Below are 19,335 nucleotides of genomic sequence, written 5' to 3' on the forward strand. Positions count from 1 at the left end.
AATTAAATCAAAGCAGGGCATTTAGACATTTGAGAAAACGAGTTTGTGCAGTAGTTAAAAATCCTGCTGTAATTAATGGGAAGTTCCAGTCATCCTGTGTATTTTTATTTTGTTCAACATATGCAACATGTACAGTAAATATATGATTGATATATTTATGATAAGTCACTGCAATTATTGCCAAGCAAAACCTTGATGTATAATGTTTGTAATACAACAACAAATTACTGATTTCTTAACTTTTGGCTTTGAACTGAGAAGTTAAATGAATTAGTTGAATAAATTGTTTAGAAGAACACTTTAGGAGAAACTTAGAACTTCTTGATTTTTACTTCTTTTCATCTGTCCAGGAAATCATTTTGGTATTTGTAGAACATTGGGATGTTTTACTTACTGATCCGTATCACTGTCCTTTTTTCATAGCAACAACTCTATGTAGGCTCAGTGTTGGGGGTGACCCATCTGGCTCTGCACCGCTGTGACGTGTATGGGGAGGCCTGTGCTGACTGCTGTCTGGCCAGAGACCCGTACTGCGCCTGGGACGGCAAATCCTGCTCGCGATACTCCAACTCTCAGAAGAGGTTAGGAGTGTTATACTAGACAACAAAAGCATACATAGTTACAGATCCTGTACTATACATTCGACATGGAATATCTTCAGATATGTGAAGTTAAGCTTTTTATTTTTGATTGTTGATCTGACCCCTCTAGACGGAGCCGTCGGCAGGATGTGAAGTACGGCAACCCGATCCGCCAGTGCAGAGGTTATAACTCCAACAGTGAGTATCAGGTTCACTTTGTATAAATCCAACACAACAGCAAGTCAATTCAGATAACAATGTAGTCCCACTGCCTATCTTCCCATTTACCCACTTCTCACCATAGTATCATTTATATATTGTTTTTTTTTTTAGCCAATAAGAATACTGTGGAGTCCGTTCAGTATGGGGTGGAGGGCAGCACCACGTTCCTGGAGTGTCAGGCCAGATCTCCTCATGTGTCTCTAAAGTGGCACCTGCAGAAGGAAAACAGCGACAGGAGGAAAGAGGTGAGCTCAAAAGATTTAGAATTATTGCTTTCCTTAGACATTTAAGCTGTCTTGATAGTTGCCCCATCATAGGGGTCTGGTGATAATATATAAGAGCAGGCGTAAGACATATTTGTGAATGGAGTGTTCACATTTTCCTGCATCTTTCCTTCCAGATCCGCTCAGAGGGCCGCATGCTGAAAACAGAACAGGGTCTTCTGATCCGCTCCCTGCAGTCATCTGACAGCGGGATCTACCAGTGCACGTCCACAGAGAAAAATTTCAAACACACTCTCGTCAAACTGCAGCTTTTGGTCCTCTCCAGCCGCACGGTCAACAACGTGCTGGTGGAAACAGGCAGCCCTGCACTCCCACCGCTGCAGTCCAGTGCCTGGACACCTAGTGTGGGTCAGTACAAAGACCTGCTGACCATCCTGAGCCAGCCAGAGATGGGTCTGATCAACCAGTACTGCCAGGATTACTGGCAGCTCAGCGAAGGCAGCCTTGGGGACAACAAAGCCAAAAGCCTGAAGGAGCTGAAAGAACAGAAGAAACCTCGCAACCGTCGGCATCATGACGAGCAGACGACCCCAGCTCAGACATGAGGAGCTGTATTTACACCTTATCATATTCAGAAACCTCCCGTCTACCTTTTCACACCTCCTCCTGAACACTGCAACCCTCCATTTTGGGAAAAGACTCCAGATAGAAAAATAAAATTATCATAAAGGACGACTAGAACCAAAAGCAACAGCATCAAACATGAAAATACACGATATTTATTGTAGGCTGTAAAAAGTAATTCTTTGTACCTATCTAGAAAACATGTTTTTGGTTTTTTTATGTGAATAGGTAAATCTGTGCAAATATTGTTGTTATTATAATGTTATTGTTAGTGTTCTAGTGTAGATTCAAATGTGTTTTTATGTTGACAAAATCTTTGTTTGGTGTTTTTGAGAAACAGCAACCACAACCCAGGACATTGGAAGTATCCACATATGGACAAGGACAGAAACTGCTGGAGGAGGCCATGTTGGATTAAATGACTTTTGGCAGCATCATCTGTCAAAGTTGGAAGAGGAATCTCCTGTTAAACTCTCGAACTTCTATTTACTAACATACCAGAACTCTTAACTGTAGAGCAGACAGTTTTGTATATTAACTGCATCATACGAGCTGCTGACAGAGAGATTTCTGCATTTCTCTGGATATTGGTGGATGAACGAAATGCACACAGACTGAAACTGTGACAACGTGTCACTATCAAACACTCATTTTCATGAAAGTTACCTGTGTGGCAGATAACACGTCTCTGTTGTGGTCGAGCCCGGATTAAAGTAAGGATGGTACATCACCCTTATTCTTCCAAAATCTGTTGCTGCCAATTGTTTGTTTTGTTTCTATGTGAATATCACATCTCAATGTTGTATCCAAAACACGTGATCTTTGTGATGAGCTGTTTTTTTGTTTGTTTGTTTGTTTTGGGGGGAGGGGGGGGGGGGGGTCAGGGTAAGGGTCTTTGACCAAGACAAAAGCTGAAAATATAACATTGCCTTCTCTTTTCTTTTTTTAGAAAAGAAATTCCAGCAGGCAGCTAAATGTGAGTTTGTGACAGTTCGTGAAAAAACAAAAGAGACAAGCACTTTCTGTTGCCAAAATGGTACTCATGATAAACAGTGAGACTTGACATGTAACTGTGGCATTTGCATTATATTTACATAAGGCATGCAGTTTGAAAGCTCAGTGCAGGGGCTTGTCTAGGGGTGGCCTGAAGTGGCATTCCCCACCCCTTGAAGTTAGATTTTCCAACTAGGTTGATCCTTCAATATTAAATTATGATTTGCTAAATGTCCTTCCAAAGGCTGGACTGGAAGTCTTTTTGGAGTAATTCAGCAATGCAGGATTATATTTTTTAAAGTAAAAAAAAATTAAAAAAACTTAACAGGAATGTCACAACTGTGCAACACAATATTGTTGGGAGTAAAAGTAGGTTTAAATGGTTAGGGGATAAATGGTTAATAAATAAATAAATAATATTCAGATTTTTGTATGAGCCTACTCTTACTTCAGACCACCCTTGCATAATTCAGAACCACAGTTCAGCCCCCTTGCCAACAAAGTCTGGACACACCCCTTGTTTAAGCTTTTTATGTATCCTAGGTTTGCATTCCTGACAGTTTTATTCCAAACTTTGGTTTCCCTCACGTAAAGTGAACGTTAATCATGCAATAAGTCTTCACTCCTGTTGGATAGCAGCTACATATTTGCAGCACTTGGGAATAGACTACTTTGATAAGTGCTGGATAACAATGGAGCTCTCACAGCTACTTTTCTATCAGTCAAGTACAGTGCCATACTGCTATCATACGTGCCACATGCTTCATAACTGTTTGTACAGAGCAACTTCCATACTGTAAAATGTTAGAAAAATGTTATAAATACAACCACTAACAAGCTGAAGACCACCACACCTGAAGAGAAACAACATGTATACCAAAATCTTCAGAGGGTGGCTTTTCATTGTGCATGGCATGTACAGTGTATGTATACAGTATTTGTTTAAAATACTATGTTGCTGTGGATGTAAGTGAGTGTCTTTAATGTTGTGGGAATATGGATAAACTATCAGTGCAAGAAAGAGGTGCTAATCCTACAAATTATCGTGGGACTAAGTACTGAAAGGTCAGAATATGATTTCAACTTTCTCTCTCCCTCTCTTTCTCTGTCTTGTTCTCAGCAGATTTGTATATTATTTCAAACACGTGCATCTTTTTTTTATTTTCTCTGTTTGGTAGACTTTACTATGGTTCATTAAGGTAAAGTAATGTGAGAAATAATGCACAGTCGATGTTGTTGTTATGACTTGTAAAAAGTACTATCTTTTCTTTCTCATCAATGTTACTGACTAATAAATTAAAGCTCTATATTTTATAATAACAGCTTCTGTTCTGTTCGTGTGAACTGAGTGCAATACCACACTGAAATAAACCATAGTAATAAGTAATAAGCACACCCATTGCTATCGGCGGGCCATAGGGGGCCGGGCCTGCCCACATAAATGCTTGTGCCCCCCCCCCCCCCCCCCCCCCACTTGAGGCACAGATCTTTTAAAAATAAATAAAAGTAATATGATATTATCATAGATGCAAATTATGTTGCATTCTTTATCAGTAAACCATTAAAAATATAAAGAAACAATGGTGTGATGATCCATTGTGTTTGATGGGAATTTACACTGCAACAGCCTAAAACGAACTGACTAAAAAGAAAGTTAAACTACGTAGGCCACTTGACATTGCCGCGGATTTTTGAAAGCTGGATGAGTTTTCGCCAGTTTACGCACTTAATTTCACCATGGGTATAAATCCAGGCTATGCTAACTGTTCTCAGCTGGCAGCAGAGACGCCACACATATATCATGCATTTGTCTTGATCTGGATAAAAGATGTTAACCAGTCGAGGGATGAGAGTGGCAATAATGATAATACCCCGCTGTTTTATTTTGGGTGACCTTCGATGAACCTGCCGGCCCTCCATCGTGGGTGTGGGAGGTCGGAAGTCACGGCGACTGTAAAGAACTTTTATGTTACTTCAACTTATCACAGTTTACAATAGATACACTATAGATAATAAAATAACTAAATTCAGCATTTGAAAGATGTATAATATCAGTGCAACTAAGAATGCAACTTCATTGTTCTGTAGACTACACACAACTGCCTAAAATATGTTTCAATGTGATTTGCAAAATAGGCAATACAAACTTATAAACGATTGAAATAAAGTTAGTGTTATTTGTAAGGCCAATGTCAACACGAATGCTCCTACTGTCAAATTAAAACAACAACAACAAATAAACAAACTGTAAGGTGAACCAAAGATTCCAGCTCAAAAGGTTTTGAGTAGTAAACAGACATAGCTTAGAGTCTGCTTTAAACTATGTACAGTATGCAATAAATACAATTTCTTAAATTTCTTGTAGTATGGGGAAGAGGATCTTCTTCATAAACTGATTGATTTTATGACTGAGCAAACAAAACAAACAATTTTTCTTCAGAAATATGGATCAAAACATTTAGGTAAGAAAATGTGTCGTAGGTGCATTGTCACTGCGAGCTAAGCTTCATCAGACCTTTTAACAAAGTCCTGGGACCAGATTGTCATGTGTTTGACTTCAGGAAAAAGGAAGGACTCTGTTTCTGTCTCTCTCTCGTCAATGTTAGTGGGATCAAAATGTTTGATGAAACACTTTATATTTCAGAAAATAATTTTGTATTTGTTGTTTATTGTGTATAACAGTCTTGCACACCATCAATTATCACAGATGCAATTGTCAACCAACCCCCGTTATTAGAAAAGTCCATCCTCTCTTTATTAAGTCTGTGAAAAAGAGAAGACAAAATAATAATTAAAAAAAATGTTAAATGGAAAAAGAGAAATGCTTCCAAATAAAAGTAAGTACCTGTTCTTCTGCAAAGCCTCTCTGAAGCAACACCTCCGCTATTCTGAAGTCTCAGCTCTCCTCCAGCAACACACCTCCAAAACCCTATCCACTCACATTCACACAAAGATCAATACATTTGAACACACTGTAATTAAGCACCATTTAGAGCAGGTGGTTGAAAAAAATGTCCTTTGATTGGTCAAAAAATAAGTCATTGTTCATGTGAAAGTTTGATTACACTTTGATTCAAGTGATAATTCATTTTTGAATGTGTTTTCTTTTATAATTTTACACACAATTAGTTGCTTAAACTTAACATTTGTTTCATATTTTACAAGTGTGTGAGCTGTTTTAAGTAACTATAGCTTTTGCACATTCAATGGAGTTAAGAGGAACAATATTTACCTTTCAAGTATAGTGGGGTTACATTAAATATAACTCCTGCAGAAAGAGAACCTCAGATTTCTTTTTCGTACAGCATTTGTTTAAATGTCTTTATTGATGTTATACTACGACAGCGACTTCACTAATGAGTACTTTATAAATGAGATTAAAAAAAGGACTTCTGTAATTGTGAAGGTAGACAAAAGCTGTGCAATACACACGCACACACACACACACACCTACACACACACACACACACACACGCACACACACACACACACACGCACACACACACACACACCTACACACACACACACACACCTACACACACACACACACACACACGCACACACACACACACACACACACACACACACACACACACACACACACACACACACACACACACACACTCTTGCACACACAGGTTAACATGCAAACCTTGTTAAATGTGAGTACATTATAATCCCTAACCAGCCTCAGATTGAGGTCAATGAGATCTGTCAGGTGAAACCACAAAGCTCTTTAAGCACTTCACAGCTCACCCTGTAGTCTACACAGTTGTATTAAACACATCAGAGTGTCTTTCTTCATTTCTTTATGACTTTAACATTAAAGATACTCTTTTTTTTTATTTCACTATACCCAATTTGATGCCATTGTTTGGGAATTTCTTTAATCATTTTAATCATTCCCTTTGCAAATGCCGTACACCCAAGCCTCAATTTAGTCCCACATCAGGTTAGATTTTTTATTTGATTCTGATATGAGAGGAATCTAGTGTGGATGAATGTGTTATCTTGGCACAAACTCTAGGCTACAATTTATTCCACTTGTTGTGCTTCTCTTTTAAAGAAACCCTAGAACAGTATAGAGCGATAAGCACTTGAGCCGGTGCTCATCTTCCGCTGACCGCAGCAAAGTCCCTCTAAAGGTGAGAGAACACCTTCCCTGATGTAGGTCTGCTACTCCTCACATCTTTCCCCCCTGCCCTCAAATACTCCTGTCCTTGTGTTCCATTGGCCGTCTTTGGTCAGGTGGGACTGGGATCCCCGAAATCCTCTCCTCAGACAGGAAAATACTCAAACATTCTCCAGAGTTCACTGCGGACAGACGCAGCAGCAGCACACTTGACTGGACCTACATCCATCTTTCCTGACAGTATTTTTCTGGAAAAGTTGGGATGGGGGCTGGAGCAAGCGCTGAGGAGAAACGCTCCAGAGAGCTGGAGAAGAAGCTAAAGGAGGATGCTGACAAGGATGCGAGAACTGTCAAGCTGCTGCTGCTAGGTAAAGACAGAAGATCTGGATGCAATTACAGGACATATCACCTTTGTTATGCATATCTATGGCCCATTGGAGCCCCATGGTATAGTTTTGAAATATAGCAAATAGTTATGAGGTTGAGTTGAAATATTTATGAACTCAATCCTAAATTATAAACACAAACAGACATTCTTTGTTTCAATAACCTTGAAATAACTAATAATGCATGTAAACTGTAATAATACTACATGTTTGAGTCAGGTAAAGGATTTATGAGCTGTGTCATTAAACTGCTGAAACACTTTGATAGTCATGTAAACCAATCTCTTGTTAATCCTGAAACAATCGGCACTCTAACACAAAGGGATTAACTGTATAGGACACAGATACTCTACCACCCAAACCAAACATTTCAAATTAAGTAACCTGGACACGTCACTGGCATTGTTTAATCTTCTGTTTGATTTGGAATTTTGGTTAGCTTAAAAAAACACTGTGGGCCAACATGTTCCATAATTTTAACTTGTGTAGTAATTTTGGATTTCAGAGCATGACGGATGGGAATATTCTGCTCACAATGTGTCAGGTTCTTACAGATATTTCTTCAGACTCAGTTTCATCATCTCCTTGTGAAAATATAGGTCAGAGAAATATTTCCTCTGACATCAGCTTTAAACAAGATTAGAGCCTAAAGTAATAAGTCTTAAGATGTGATGAGATCTTCTGTCTGTAAAGGTTATCTTCAATGTATATCCTTCTGTACAGTACCATATGAATCAATTGATTTATCTGTTTTTATACTAATAGCAGCAAATCAAAATTAAAGTTTTCTCATGATAGATAGATAGATAGATAGATAGATAGATAGATAGATAGATAGATAGATAGATAGATAGATAGATAGATAGATAGATAGATAGATAGATAGATAGATAGATAGATAGATAGATAGATAGATAGATAGATAGATAGATAGATAGATAGATAGATAGATAGATACTTTATTTAAAGGGAATTCAAGAATTCTCATGGCACATATAGATCAAGTATAGACTATTGCTCTTTTTTAAATTAGTAAGACAGACCCAGTATTGATTCACGTTGCATGATGTACAAGCCCATGGAAACAGGGCTAAAGAAAACCCTTTAAAAGGCAGAAATCTGAAGCAGAACCAGACCTATCGGTGAACAGCCATCTGCCGAAACTTATGAAACCCAAATTATGAATAATAGCATGAAAACCAGGGATAAGATTAAGTTATATTTTAAAATGTGTTCAAAATGTGGAGAAAAAATGAAGTTGTAATTTTGAATGATAATAAGTGCATCCGGTATTTCTTTCTTTTTAATAGGTGCTGGGGAATCGGGCAAAAGCACAATTGTCAAACAGATGAAGTAAGATATTGGACATTCCATCTTTTTAATGTTCTACTGACTGTATCACAAATACTCACGTTGTATTTTCTCATCAGAATTATCCACAAAGATGGTTACTCACTTGAAGAATGCTTGGAGTTTGTCACCATCATCTACAGCAACACCCTGCAGTCCATCATGGCCATCGTGAAGGCCATGAACACATTAAACATAAACTATGGACACTCAGATCAGCAGGTAACAACAGCTGAAAGAGATTTCATGACTCATATTGATTTCACCTTTCTGCAAGATACATAACTTGCTTTTGTGCTTCAGGATGATGCCAGGAAACTGATGCACCTTGCAGACACCATTGAGGAGGGTACTATGCCTAAAGAGATGTCAGACATCATTTTGCGCCTGTGGAAGGACTCTGGCATACAGGCGTGCTTTGACAGAGCCTCAGAGTACCAACTCAATGACTCTGCTGGATAGTAAGATGCTAAGATTTACGAAATTATACAATCAAGTCTCATGAATGGTTTTACAATGACATTTTTACATTTCTCAGCTACCTGAATGACTTGGAGAGGCTTGTCCAGCCAGGCTACGTGCCCACCGAGCAAGACGTGCTGCGATCAAGAGTGAAGACCACGGGTATTATCGAGACCCAGTTCTCCTTCAAAGATCTGCACTTCAGGTCAATGCAGTATTCCTCCAGTAAGCTAACTTATCATACGTTTTCTGATTGCCCTAGAGATTAACTTGTTTGTGTTTCCATGCAGAATGTTTGATGTTGGTGGTCAGAGATCAGAAAGAAAGAAGTGGATCCATTGTTTTGAAGGTGTGACCTGTATCATCTTCATCGCTGCTTTGAGCGCCTACGATATGGTTCTCGTTGAGGATGACGAAGTGGTACGATAACAGAATATTTCAGACATCACATTATAAACTTGTTTATATGATCAACAGTTGGTCCATTCTTTGAACAAGGTAAAAACACTCTTCATTTATTTTCAGAACCGAATGCACGAAAGTCTGCACTTGTTCAACAGTATCTGCAACCACCGCTACTTCGCCGCTACCTCAATCGTACTCTTTCTTAACAAGAAAGACGTGTTTATTGAGAAGATCAAGAAAGCTCATCTAAACATGTGCTTCCCTGAGTATGATGGTGAGATCATCACAACATGCAAACTTCAGTACTTTTAAATTACCAATGCATCAAATTAAGCAGATCTGATGGAAAAATATTAGAAATGTGGAATCAGCTAAAAAGTAGAATAGTTGGTGTTGTCAATTTTGTAGAATTAGTTTACAGTTACCTTACAACCATAATACACTACCATGTTGGCTGTGCAGACGCCCAGAACAGGCAAACCAAGTCTAAAAACTTGCAACTTTTTAAGCCATTAATTCTTCTGTCAAACAAACGTGGCTGGCAGGGAGAAGTTGGTAGTAATTTCTACCCCACCACTAGATGTGTCTGATTCTCATACAATTAAAGCCTGAAAAAGTTCTCTAATATCTTCTCCATCAAGGCCCCAACACTTACGAGGATGCTGGTAACTACATCAAAATGCAATTCTTGGACCTGAACTTACGCCGAGACATCAAAGAAGTCTACTCTCACATGACCTGTGCCACAGACACAGAGAACGTCAAGTTTGTGTTTGACGCCGTCACTGACATCATCATCAAAGAAAACCTGAAAGATTGTGGTCTCTTTTAAGAGCCATGTTGAGACAACCTGAAGGTGAGGTTAGTATGTGCAGCATTGTACTGATTATTACGATTGAAAGAGTTTGCATCAGCTTACAAGAATCTTTTTTTTATTCCAGGGGTTCATCAAGCGCCATCATGTTACAGAAATCATTACGGAATCCAGACTAGCTGACCTCCCGTCAGGCCAATTTTTCATTAAAGTCTTATCAACTATGGAGGGCTGTGCAATCTTGTAGATAAGACATATTTCAGTATAAATTGATTTCATCTTACATAAATAAATGGCTAATGCAAGTATTTGTTTCAGTAACCAATGAGTGAACAGAGAACAAAATCGCCCTCCTGTACAATCACTTCAACCTGTGTAAGAGGTCTTTTTTAAGTTGCCTATAGAAATGGCTTTTATCCACAAAAAGTAGGCTAAAGTTGGCATTTTCAAGGAGTGTTAGAGAATTTAGCTTTCTGAAATAGAGCCGGCGCACTGTATATAATAAATGTTTTCTAATGGACACATTATGAATGAGGTGACACCATGTGGATCTAATGCTGGGTGGTAGATGTTCTACAATGCAAATAATTGTCTTAAAGTTTAGTGAACTACAGATTTTTTCATTGGCAAACTTTATTGTATGAAAGACAATAATTGTAAACCTCAACTGAGCTAAATAAAGCTTCTGTAGAAAACTGAGTAGACCTCCGTTTTTCAAAAATAAAAAAGTGACACAGCAATGTCTTGTTCCCTAATGTGTTAATAATGCCACACGGACAAACAGACGGACGGACAGACATTTGTTTGAAAAAAGTTATGGGACATCTTGAAAGGGTAGGATACAACACACAAAGACAACCACATAAAAAGGGACAAAAACAAACAGACAAAATGCATGAATACACCACTAATATTCAGACACTGATATTACAATTTAACCACTTCTATTAAAAATTAAAGGATTTTTTATATACATTTTAATCAAGTCTGGGGTTGTACCATAAATACCAGAAAGGTTTTCAGATAGATTAAAGACATTGTTTGATGAAATACTCTCACTTCTTGCTAAGAGTTAGACAAGAAAATGAAAATACTATAACAAGGATAAACAATTAGCTTACTCTGTCCAGATTTCAAAAAGCACCCAGCGGTACCTTCTTATCTGACAAATGCTGTATTACATAATTACTCATGATTGCTATGTATGCGTACCCTGCCTGAGTTCTAAGCTAAGCTAACCATTAATGGTGGTATGCACTGCAGGGGAATATTAGTCAGATTTTGTTTATGGCATCAAACTTATTTTGTTACTTTCTCATTGATAATAAACAAGGTTCTGACCTTTATGAGTGTAAGACTGCTCTGCAGGCTTTCTAAATGTATCTAAGCGATAATCACAAGATGAAAAATGACACTTGAAAACAATGCACTACCATCACCTCTAAATCTCAATTTTCCAGTCAACAAGTCAGTTCCCCAAAATGTGGAACCTTTTTTTACAGATCATTTGAGACACTCTTTGAGAAAACGAAAAGCTGTCTCCCAAAGTCAAAGAAGACGCCAATGTTGTGATGTCAGTGAGTCAAGCAGCCTGACTTTGCTCACTCAGCATGTTTAATAAGACATGAACAACTCCTGAAAATACAACTCAACAAGAGCTGTAAAGGAATCAAACATCACAGTTTAGGAGACATCACACTGATAAATATCCATAGTATTTATCCGTCAATGCAGTCACTTTTTGATCTCAGAAAAAAACTCATTTTAAGACAGCCCTAATACATTGAAGGCAACAGCATTTTAAGAAAAGTTTTATTTCATATGAAAGCATTCACTGATTTAGTCTCTCTGAACCCTGAGTTCTCATCACATGTCAATTGTTTGATATTAATATGTGCAATTATGAGAAAGAGCAACAGAAAATAAGAACATCTACCAGCTCTTAACGAGACTAAACCATGGAGCAGAGTCTGTGTAAGAAATTTGTTTTCATTCAAAAACATAAAAATACAATTTATGGCTTGTTTCATCAGGTCTAAAAAAAACTTAACATTAAGTCATAATCAGTGTAAAACAGAACACAGACATGGAATGACACCATTTTTGAGGTCAACCATGACCTCAAAAAAATCCTTTGTTATCCATAACTAGCACACACTTTGTATCATCAAAAACAGAAGGAAAAAAAACTGAAGGCACTTTAAAATAGCCAGAGTCCTCCTGAGCCTCCCTGTTATTGTGTTTATGAGCAGCCCTTATGTTGAAGTACTGATAGAGTCAAGTGAATCCACTGCAGAGGCACTAATCATCATGTTTAGAGAAGTGAGTGTTGGTAAAGGCTTTATACTTTAAATATCTCACTAGATGGCACTGTTCCTGTAAACTGAACATAGTGATTCACAGCTCAACTGTAGAGTCAAACACATACTGTATACTCTCACATGTAGACAATCAGACAATGTACACACTCGTCTGAACCAACACAGGGTTTTTTTCTTTCATGCTCTGTAAAGTTATTCTAAAACATTTTAAACCTCAATTCTTCACCAGACATTGAGAAGTGACGCATTGCTCGTCATTTTCCAGAAGAAAGATTGTTGTACTTTTGCTCAGAGCAAAATTACTCACACTTTTAATGAATGCAGCATGTGATCAAGCTGCATGCTCAGGTTCATTTTAGTGTCAGCATCCTGAGCAGCAGAACAGGTAGAATGAGGACTTTGACGGAGAGTAGGTGCTTTATGACATCTGCACTTGAGAAGGGCGTGTGTGGGGTGTGCTGAAGGCCTGATCGTGCCCGACTACTCGCGCGTCTTTTGTCCTCCTCAGAAGAGCCCCACCATGTGGTCGATCTGCCTCATGTAGACACTCTTTAGTGGCAGTGTGTAGCGTCGCTCCTCTGGGATTCTGTCGCACTGCAGAAGGAGATTTAAAAAATTTACATATATATATATAAATATAATTTTTGAAGGCTCTCACACAATATGACATGGATCACTTCGAGATGTGTTGGGCCATACGTTGGTGATGTTGCTGGGTGTCGGTCGGTCATTTGGCTCTCTTTCTGACAGCAACCCCTCTTCACAAGGAAAGCCGTCATTCCCCTGTTTCTCCCTGAAGCGCCTCTCTATAGGTACCACGTGGCCCTCTGTGGTGAAGATGTACTTGTTATCTGACCGATGAAGTGGGTTGTCCTCATCAAACAGCTGCAAGGCGACAACATTTAGTTAATAACAGTAAAGACAGAATCTCCTTCTGAGAATGGCTGGATGACACAAACAAAATAAAAAAAAGGAGGTATTTAAATTTGATTATAAACCTGATTGAAACCCAATAAATGTGGTCACAATATAAACAATATAATAACACTTGCAGTACGGCTTTTTTCAGTATCTGACTATTACTAAGTCAATTCTAAAGACTCCACTTTCCTATAAAAACAAGGCCCTACAACAGTACAGCAGGCGGGACTCACGCTTCTCCCTCACTGTAGACAATGAGGACCCACAGAGACATTAGGATAGACTTGATTTCTGCTGTATTTATGTGTAAAATGTCGCATATTCTTCCTTTAAAGTAATCGTGTGAAATCGAAGGTTTTCATGAAAGTAATCGATCAGCTCTGTCATGGCATGCTCTGGCTGCAACTTACCAAGTAAAGGTATTTGCACGTCTCGCTGAGGAAGAAGCTCTCCATGCGATCCTCTTTGGATTTGTCCACCACATGGTGGATAGTGGCATACCCACATCTGCGAATAACACGGCTCAGTCAAATTGGACATGTCAAACTCACATGAAATGATTATAAATACACATCTTTGTTACATGTGCCACACCTGACTTTGGCATTTTTCTCGAGGCTCTGAAGAATATCCATTCCAACGTGCAAATAGAAAGGATTTTTGGTCGCCTGTGAGGAGAGACAGAAATGACTCTCAGGTTAAAAGGTAAATATAATGTAAAGCAGCACTGTGTCATAACAGAAGCGTTACCTGGTACAGCAGGTAGGTTGACTCGACCAGCTCTGGTCTTAAAGGGTAGAAGAGCACATCAGGAGCTTGCAGTTGCCAGTTATATCTCTCGGGCAGAGCGCCAAAGCGCTTCCAGATGGCATAGTAGAAGGCATGCAGACATATGGCATTATCTACATCACCGTTCAGCACCTTGGACACAGAAGGATGACACCTTCCTTTAGATACATACACCAAAACAACAAATGTTTCACACTCGTGCACAAGGCTTGTCAGATCTGTTGGTGCATATCTGAACCTGCAATCCAGGAAAGAAGGCCTGAAGGGAGTCAATCCAGGTGTTCATGATTTCACCACTGGACATGTTCACATTCACGTAGAGAGGCGGGTCTCCCTCTCCTTCATTACAAGACTCTCTTCTGGAAAAAACAAAGATCACAGAACAGGTGTTGAGACAACAGACCACTACTCATACTTTGGATTCACAGCAGAGTGGAACGTCGAGCTTGTAATGTTTTTTACATTATCATCCAGTATTTCTTTTTTTGCCACTGACCAGCTAAAGTCCTACATTATTATTTGTTGTTATTTCTTTTGCTGTCTGCATCTCTCTTTCTGTCTCTGTTTAATAAACTGTCTTTGTCACTCGGGCCACAACAGATTAAGATTTACTTTATTGATCCCATAGAGGGAAATTATGCATTTACACTCATGCTACACACAGGCTGAAATATACACATGCACAAACAGGATCCTATGGACACGCACTAATGGAGAGAGCTGGTTGGGAGGGGAGGGGGAAATGAGGTTTCAGTGCCTTGCTCAAGGGCACCCTGGCAGTACTCAGGAAGTGGTCTGGCACATCTCCGGCTCCCAGGCCAATCTCCATATTTGGTCTGCCACAGGGACTTGAACCGGCGACCCTCCGGATCCCAACCCAAGACCCTACAGAGTGAGCTGCTGCCGCCCCTGATTTGGAATGTTGAAAGGAAGCTTTTTTTTCTCGTTGTTGTTGTTGTTGCTAAGTGCTTGCTCATGGTGGATTCATAATGTGTCAATTTAAAAACTATAAAACATTTTTAAAAAAGAGTATTGTCTGGATCTGCTCTTTTTAAAAAAGTGATTATTTTTGGCGCTAAATTACTAAATAAAGACTGATGATGTATTGAATAGTGAGGGTCGCCTCACTTGCTCAAGGGCTCTTCATCAGTGGCTCTTCTCTACTCGCTGTCTTAGAGGTCACAATGAGATGTATGTGATGAGCAGATGTTGTTGGTCACACTTTTTTTTCTCATCAACCAGTCTTTATTTACTTTTGCATGTATTCAACACGGAAAATAGTCAATAGTACATCGATCCCTTGTGTCACAGTTGAAGTGTTGGACTCACCCTCTCCTCATGTGGTTCTGGATGCTCTCATAAGCAGCTTGGAACATCCTGTGGTCCTCCATCTCTCCAAAAAGGATATATGATTTGAGCAGATACTCGTAAAAGGAGTCCATACCAGCACCCAGACCACTCTGCTTGCCCACCCATTGGCCTGTTTGGATATTAACTACATTCCCTGAAGAATCACAGGGAGAAATCACAGCAAGTTGCTTTGAATGTTTTAACAGGTCAAGGTTGAAGTTAAAGGAAACAAAAAGGACTTTTTATGAAACTACACATCTGTGCTTACCTAACAGACCAGTTTCATTGTTCCTCAGGTTCCACAGAGCTCTAACAGCTCGCCTGGCAACCCATTCAAACGTGGAATCACCAATCAGACGGCTGAGAATCCCAAACTCCACCAGCAGGGAGCCAGCTCCAGCAGTACAGGTCTCATTGATGCTATCAGGGGGAACTCCTGTCTTAAGGTTGACCTGGGTTTGAAATACAAGAGAGAGAAAATTATAAGTCATATACATATTTGCATTTTATATATTACAAAAAGTAATGCAAATTCAATCATATGATCACTAACCTTTTATCTCTATGATCATGTATTTAATAAAAATGTACCCGTACAAACACTCACCCTGGGGTAAGGAATGCCAGTGCTGGTGTTCTCAAAGGCCGGCAGTAAGCGGACAGCCAAGTCATGAGCCAAATGAAGCAGCTCGTTATCGTAACCTTCAAAGCCCACGTTGCCAAATGGATGTTTCGGGTCTGTCAGCAGGATGTGAGAGGAAATAAGGCTTCCCAGGATCCTTCAAAGAAAAAGAGAACTATCCCAATAGAGTTTCTCACTAAAAAAAAGGGCAGTATCTTCCCCATAGTGATACACACTGTTTCAGGATTTGGGCCATCTTAAACTTTTAGAGTAGTTTCTTCTTGTGTGTGTGTGTGTGTGTGTGTGTGTGTGTGTGTGTGTGTGTATTTGTACAAAGACCAGCAACATTTGTACCTGATGTTTGCCTCAAAAACTTGCACAGTTGAGTCCTTGTCGAAGGACACAGTATCTATAACCAGCTTGACGGCTTTCTGGAACTCTGTCACATTGCCGAGCACCTGCAGAGAAAAACCCATCGTTACGTAACCTCTGTATGTTGTATAAACAAGCTTATATGGTCCTGACTGGCCCTCATGCATTTTATTAAATGTGTTTTCTTATCATTAAGGATAGTAACCATTGTAATGCAATAAATAAAAAAAGCTGGCTTATTTTTGTACAAGATATCCTTTTTGATGCTTTGCTTTATTTTTCAGTGTCAGACTGACACAGTTAGAGTTCTCCATAGCAACAGGTGGTTTAGAAACTCTGCTCCATCCATGTCAGGTGTTACAGTTACAGACAACATGCACCAAACAACACAGGAAGTGTGAGAACCACAAGGCCCCTGAATGTGGGACTGTATTTTGCATAACAGATGTTAAGATGATGAACATGTTCAGAAAGTGGTTTAAGCTGCTTTCACACCATCCTTAATCCAAAGCACACCCTAACTGAACAGTAGGTGTGAAAGACTGTAATCAAAGCTGCACACAAGAAAATCTGTTTTCGTTATGACGCTGTCTCTTAAAATAAGAGACAGGACAGCGGGACATTAACAGACACATCAACTGACTCTAACTTACCAGTAGGGTGTCTAAGGTGTCGATCAGGGTAAGGGAGTAGTTCCCCAAGACATCATTTATGTTGATGTTTGATCTGAAATTAAAGCAGTGACAGAGACTCTTTTGTTCAAAATAAGGAACACGGAATCCTCTACAGCACGCTGAAAAGACACACTTCATTTTTTAACTGGAAGTAAAAGATGCGGTCTGATTTTTGGTATGCAAACACTTCTTAAACAATCAGTCAACGACACATGAAGTCCTGCCTTTTGTCTTTAGTTAAGTGTGATCATCTTCTTAATCAAGTAGTTGATTAACCTTGAATTAATCTGCAGTTGTCTGGAGTAAACTTTTGAGTATTCAGTTATTGAAGTGGTACACAAAAGGGGAAAAATAAAATTCCTTATATTGAAAAATTGGAATTTAGGACTCGTCGCTGTATCAACCATCAAAGTGTTGTCTTTGTCTTGGCAAAAGAATGTGATTTGAATTTGCTTTATTTTCTTGCATTAAAAAGTCCAAAAAAAGAAGCACATTGAGTAATAAATTGTCATGCAGATGTTAGTTGCAGCTGTAAAGTTTTTCCTCTCTCAACATTTATCGATCACTGCAAAAAAAAATGACAAAAGATGGAATCATCGTTAAGGAATCAAACCGTTCCTGACTGAAACCCCCTCAAACCCAACTCAACTTAAACGTACACGTTGTTTAATTATTTAAAAGTAGCAGACTGCAGCCTTTAAAGAAACTAGACCTACAGTGTTTTGTGTTTTTTCTTTAGAAAGATGACAAACTGATATGCAAATGCTACAATCAGTACAGTTAGTATGAAAATGAGTGTCAGCTCAGGACTCACGGGTTCAGCACGTCTGGTCCCCTCCCTTCACAGTCAATGGGATTCAGCTCGTCCTCTGGGAAGGCATACTTCATGTAATTGTCATATCCAAAATAAAACATTTCTTTAGCCATGTCCTTCATTTTCTCCCTCAGCGTGTCAGGGAAGGAGCTGTATCTCCGGACATACTCGTCCTTACTCCCATCGAAGAAGCTCATGTAGGACCTCTTGGGTGACTCCTCTCCCACCTTTGCACAGGTGCTTGCAGGCTCTTCATATTTGGGGCCTTGTATTCGTTGAGACCAGGAGCTTCCCCCTGTGTCTGCACCTTTTTCATCTCTAAATAATAAATCTAATTTGTGCAAACCAAAACCGAGAGGGAAGTTGAACCCCCAGCTACCGCTAGGACCGAGTCCGAAAGCTAGCCATAGTACACAACTGACTGAGAGTCTCAATACGACCAGACCGACAACTAATGACCTCCATTGCATCTTTGATCCGAGTCGATCTTAAAACGCATAGTTTAAGTTCACACGTCTCCGGTGAGTGAACAAATGAAGAAATCCTGTTGGTCCAGCTACACTTCAAGCTCAGCTGGTTGTAGTGAGTCCGCCTTACACGCTTCCTGTCAACAGACCAGCCTCCGCAGACATGCTGATATCTGATTAGTTGTTCCCTTCTGTCGTCATCAGTAAATTTGCCGCGAGCTCGCCCTTTGATTGGCCGAAGAGCGGTCAATCTTTAGGTCGTGTTCCACGTTCCACAGCAGCTTCGACGTGTCGAAATGAAACCTTAACAATCAGACACAGGAGTGAGACGTTCAGGGTAGCGCACATTTTGCCGGAAATTCATTAGAAGAAGAGACGTTCAGGTCTGCGGAAATGTTAAATGTTAAGCAAAAACTAATTTGTTTATATAGCTTTAGTGATCGCTTTATAGCTGATTTGTTGGATTGCTTTGACCTGTTTTACTTACTGGCTTTGAAAAGTACTCAATAAGTAATAAAATGTATAATTAGATGATTGTTTTAATGTGGAGGGAGTTGGAGGCTCTATGTTGGCCAGGTCATAGTCCAACATTGTCGAAACAAATATTAACCCTCCTATTGACTTTTAGTCAAATCTGGCCATTTTAAACTGAGTCTTTACTGTTACATTGAGTTAAAGTTAAAGGTAGCATTTGGATGTTAGCTGCAGAGAGTTTCAGGGAGATGTCCCCGTTTACCGCCCACGCCACCAGATGTTCTTGGTTTAGGGTCTATGAGTGGTGGTCCCTAGCTGATGACCCTACAGATAACAGA

The 19,335-nt window shown here is 39.4% G+C and overlaps 3 protein-coding genes across 5 annotated transcripts in view; 2 read left to right on the forward strand and 1 right to left on the reverse strand.

Moving 5' to 3' along the window:
- The window catches only part of LOC306821950 (semaphorin-3F-like), a 47,651-nt gene extending 43,687 nt beyond the window's left edge, over nucleotides 1–3,964 (forward strand). For both annotated transcript variants that reach the window (XM_079340614.1, XM_079340615.1), the window contains exons 16-19: nucleotides 424–581; nucleotides 712–779; nucleotides 915–1,048; nucleotides 1,204–3,964. In XM_079340614.1, the coding sequence (XP_079196740.1) occupies nucleotides 424–581; nucleotides 712–779; nucleotides 915–1,048; nucleotides 1,204–1,632 (789 nt within the window). In that variant the 3' untranslated portion in view covers nucleotides 1,633–3,964. The remainder of the gene's footprint in view (nucleotides 1–423; nucleotides 582–711; nucleotides 780–914; nucleotides 1,049–1,203) is intronic.
- Nucleotides 3,965–6,939: 2,975 nt separating this feature from the next.
- gnat1 (guanine nucleotide binding protein (G protein), alpha transducing activity polypeptide 1) lies at nucleotides 6,940–10,892 on the forward strand. 2 transcript variants are annotated; one of them, XM_079341755.1, is made up of 9 exons: nucleotides 6,940–7,144; nucleotides 8,473–8,515; nucleotides 8,593–8,734; nucleotides 8,816–8,973; nucleotides 9,051–9,179; nucleotides 9,265–9,394; nucleotides 9,500–9,653; nucleotides 10,021–10,240; nucleotides 10,321–10,892. In XM_079341755.1, exons 1-8 carry the CDS (start codon nucleotides 7,039–7,041, stop codon nucleotides 10,209–10,211), a joined length of 1,053 nt encoding a protein of 350 aa, XP_079197881.1. In that variant the 5' UTR covers nucleotides 6,940–7,038; the 3' UTR covers nucleotides 10,212–10,240; nucleotides 10,321–10,892. The 2 variants fall into 2 exon arrangements, with proteins under 2 accessions (XP_079197881.1, XP_079197880.1); XM_079341754.1 differs by having other exon boundaries at nucleotides 10,021–10,235.
- Nucleotides 10,893–11,759: 867 nt separating this feature from the next.
- edem1 (ER degradation enhancer, mannosidase alpha-like 1) lies at nucleotides 11,760–18,712 on the reverse strand. The gene is made up of 12 exons (XM_079341752.1): nucleotides 18,057–18,712; nucleotides 17,222–17,294; nucleotides 16,551–16,654; nucleotides 16,182–16,353; nucleotides 15,843–16,026; nucleotides 15,554–15,728; nucleotides 14,463–14,583; nucleotides 14,186–14,356; nucleotides 14,030–14,103; nucleotides 13,846–13,942; nucleotides 13,214–13,399; nucleotides 11,760–13,108 (listed from the first exon to the last, which is right to left on the reverse strand). The coding sequence occupies exons 1-12, from the start codon at nucleotides 18,524–18,526 to the stop codon at nucleotides 13,019–13,021; spliced, it is 1,917 nt and encodes a 638-aa protein (XP_079197878.1). The 5' UTR covers nucleotides 18,527–18,712; the 3' UTR covers nucleotides 11,760–13,018.
- Nucleotides 18,713–19,335: the final 623 nt, after the last annotated feature.

This window comes from Symphodus melops, assembly GCF_947650265.1.
Source record: "Symphodus melops genome assembly, chromosome: 4".
NCBI lineage: Eukaryota > Metazoa > Chordata > Actinopteri > Labriformes > Labridae > Symphodus > Symphodus melops.

Bases quoted from the DNA above. Each gene is read 5' to 3' on its own strand.
- gnat1 (XM_079341755.1), top strand. From the start codon at position 7,039: ATGGGGGCTGGAGCAAGCGCTGAGGAGAAACGCTCCAGAGAGCTGGAG. The intron at 8,735-8,815 runs GTAACAACAGCT...TTTGTGCTTCAG, and splicing joins ATGGACACTCAGATCAGCAG to GATGATGCCAGGAAACTGAT. The intron at 8,974-9,050 runs GTAAGATGCTAA...TACATTTCTCAG, and splicing joins CTCAATGACTCTGCTGGATA to CTACCTGAATGACTTGGAGA.
- edem1 (XM_079341752.1), bottom strand. From the start codon at position 18,526: ATGCAATGGAGGTCATTAGTTGTCGGTCTGGTCGTATTGAGACTCTCA. The intron at 15,729-15,842 runs GTAAGCACAGAT...GTGATTCTTCAG, and splicing joins CAATGAAACTGGTCTGTTAG to GGAATGTAGTTAATATCCAA. The intron at 13,400-13,845 runs GTAAGTTGCAGC...GTCGCCTTGCAG, and splicing joins CGTGCAAATACCTTTACTTG to CTGTTTGATGAGGACAACCC.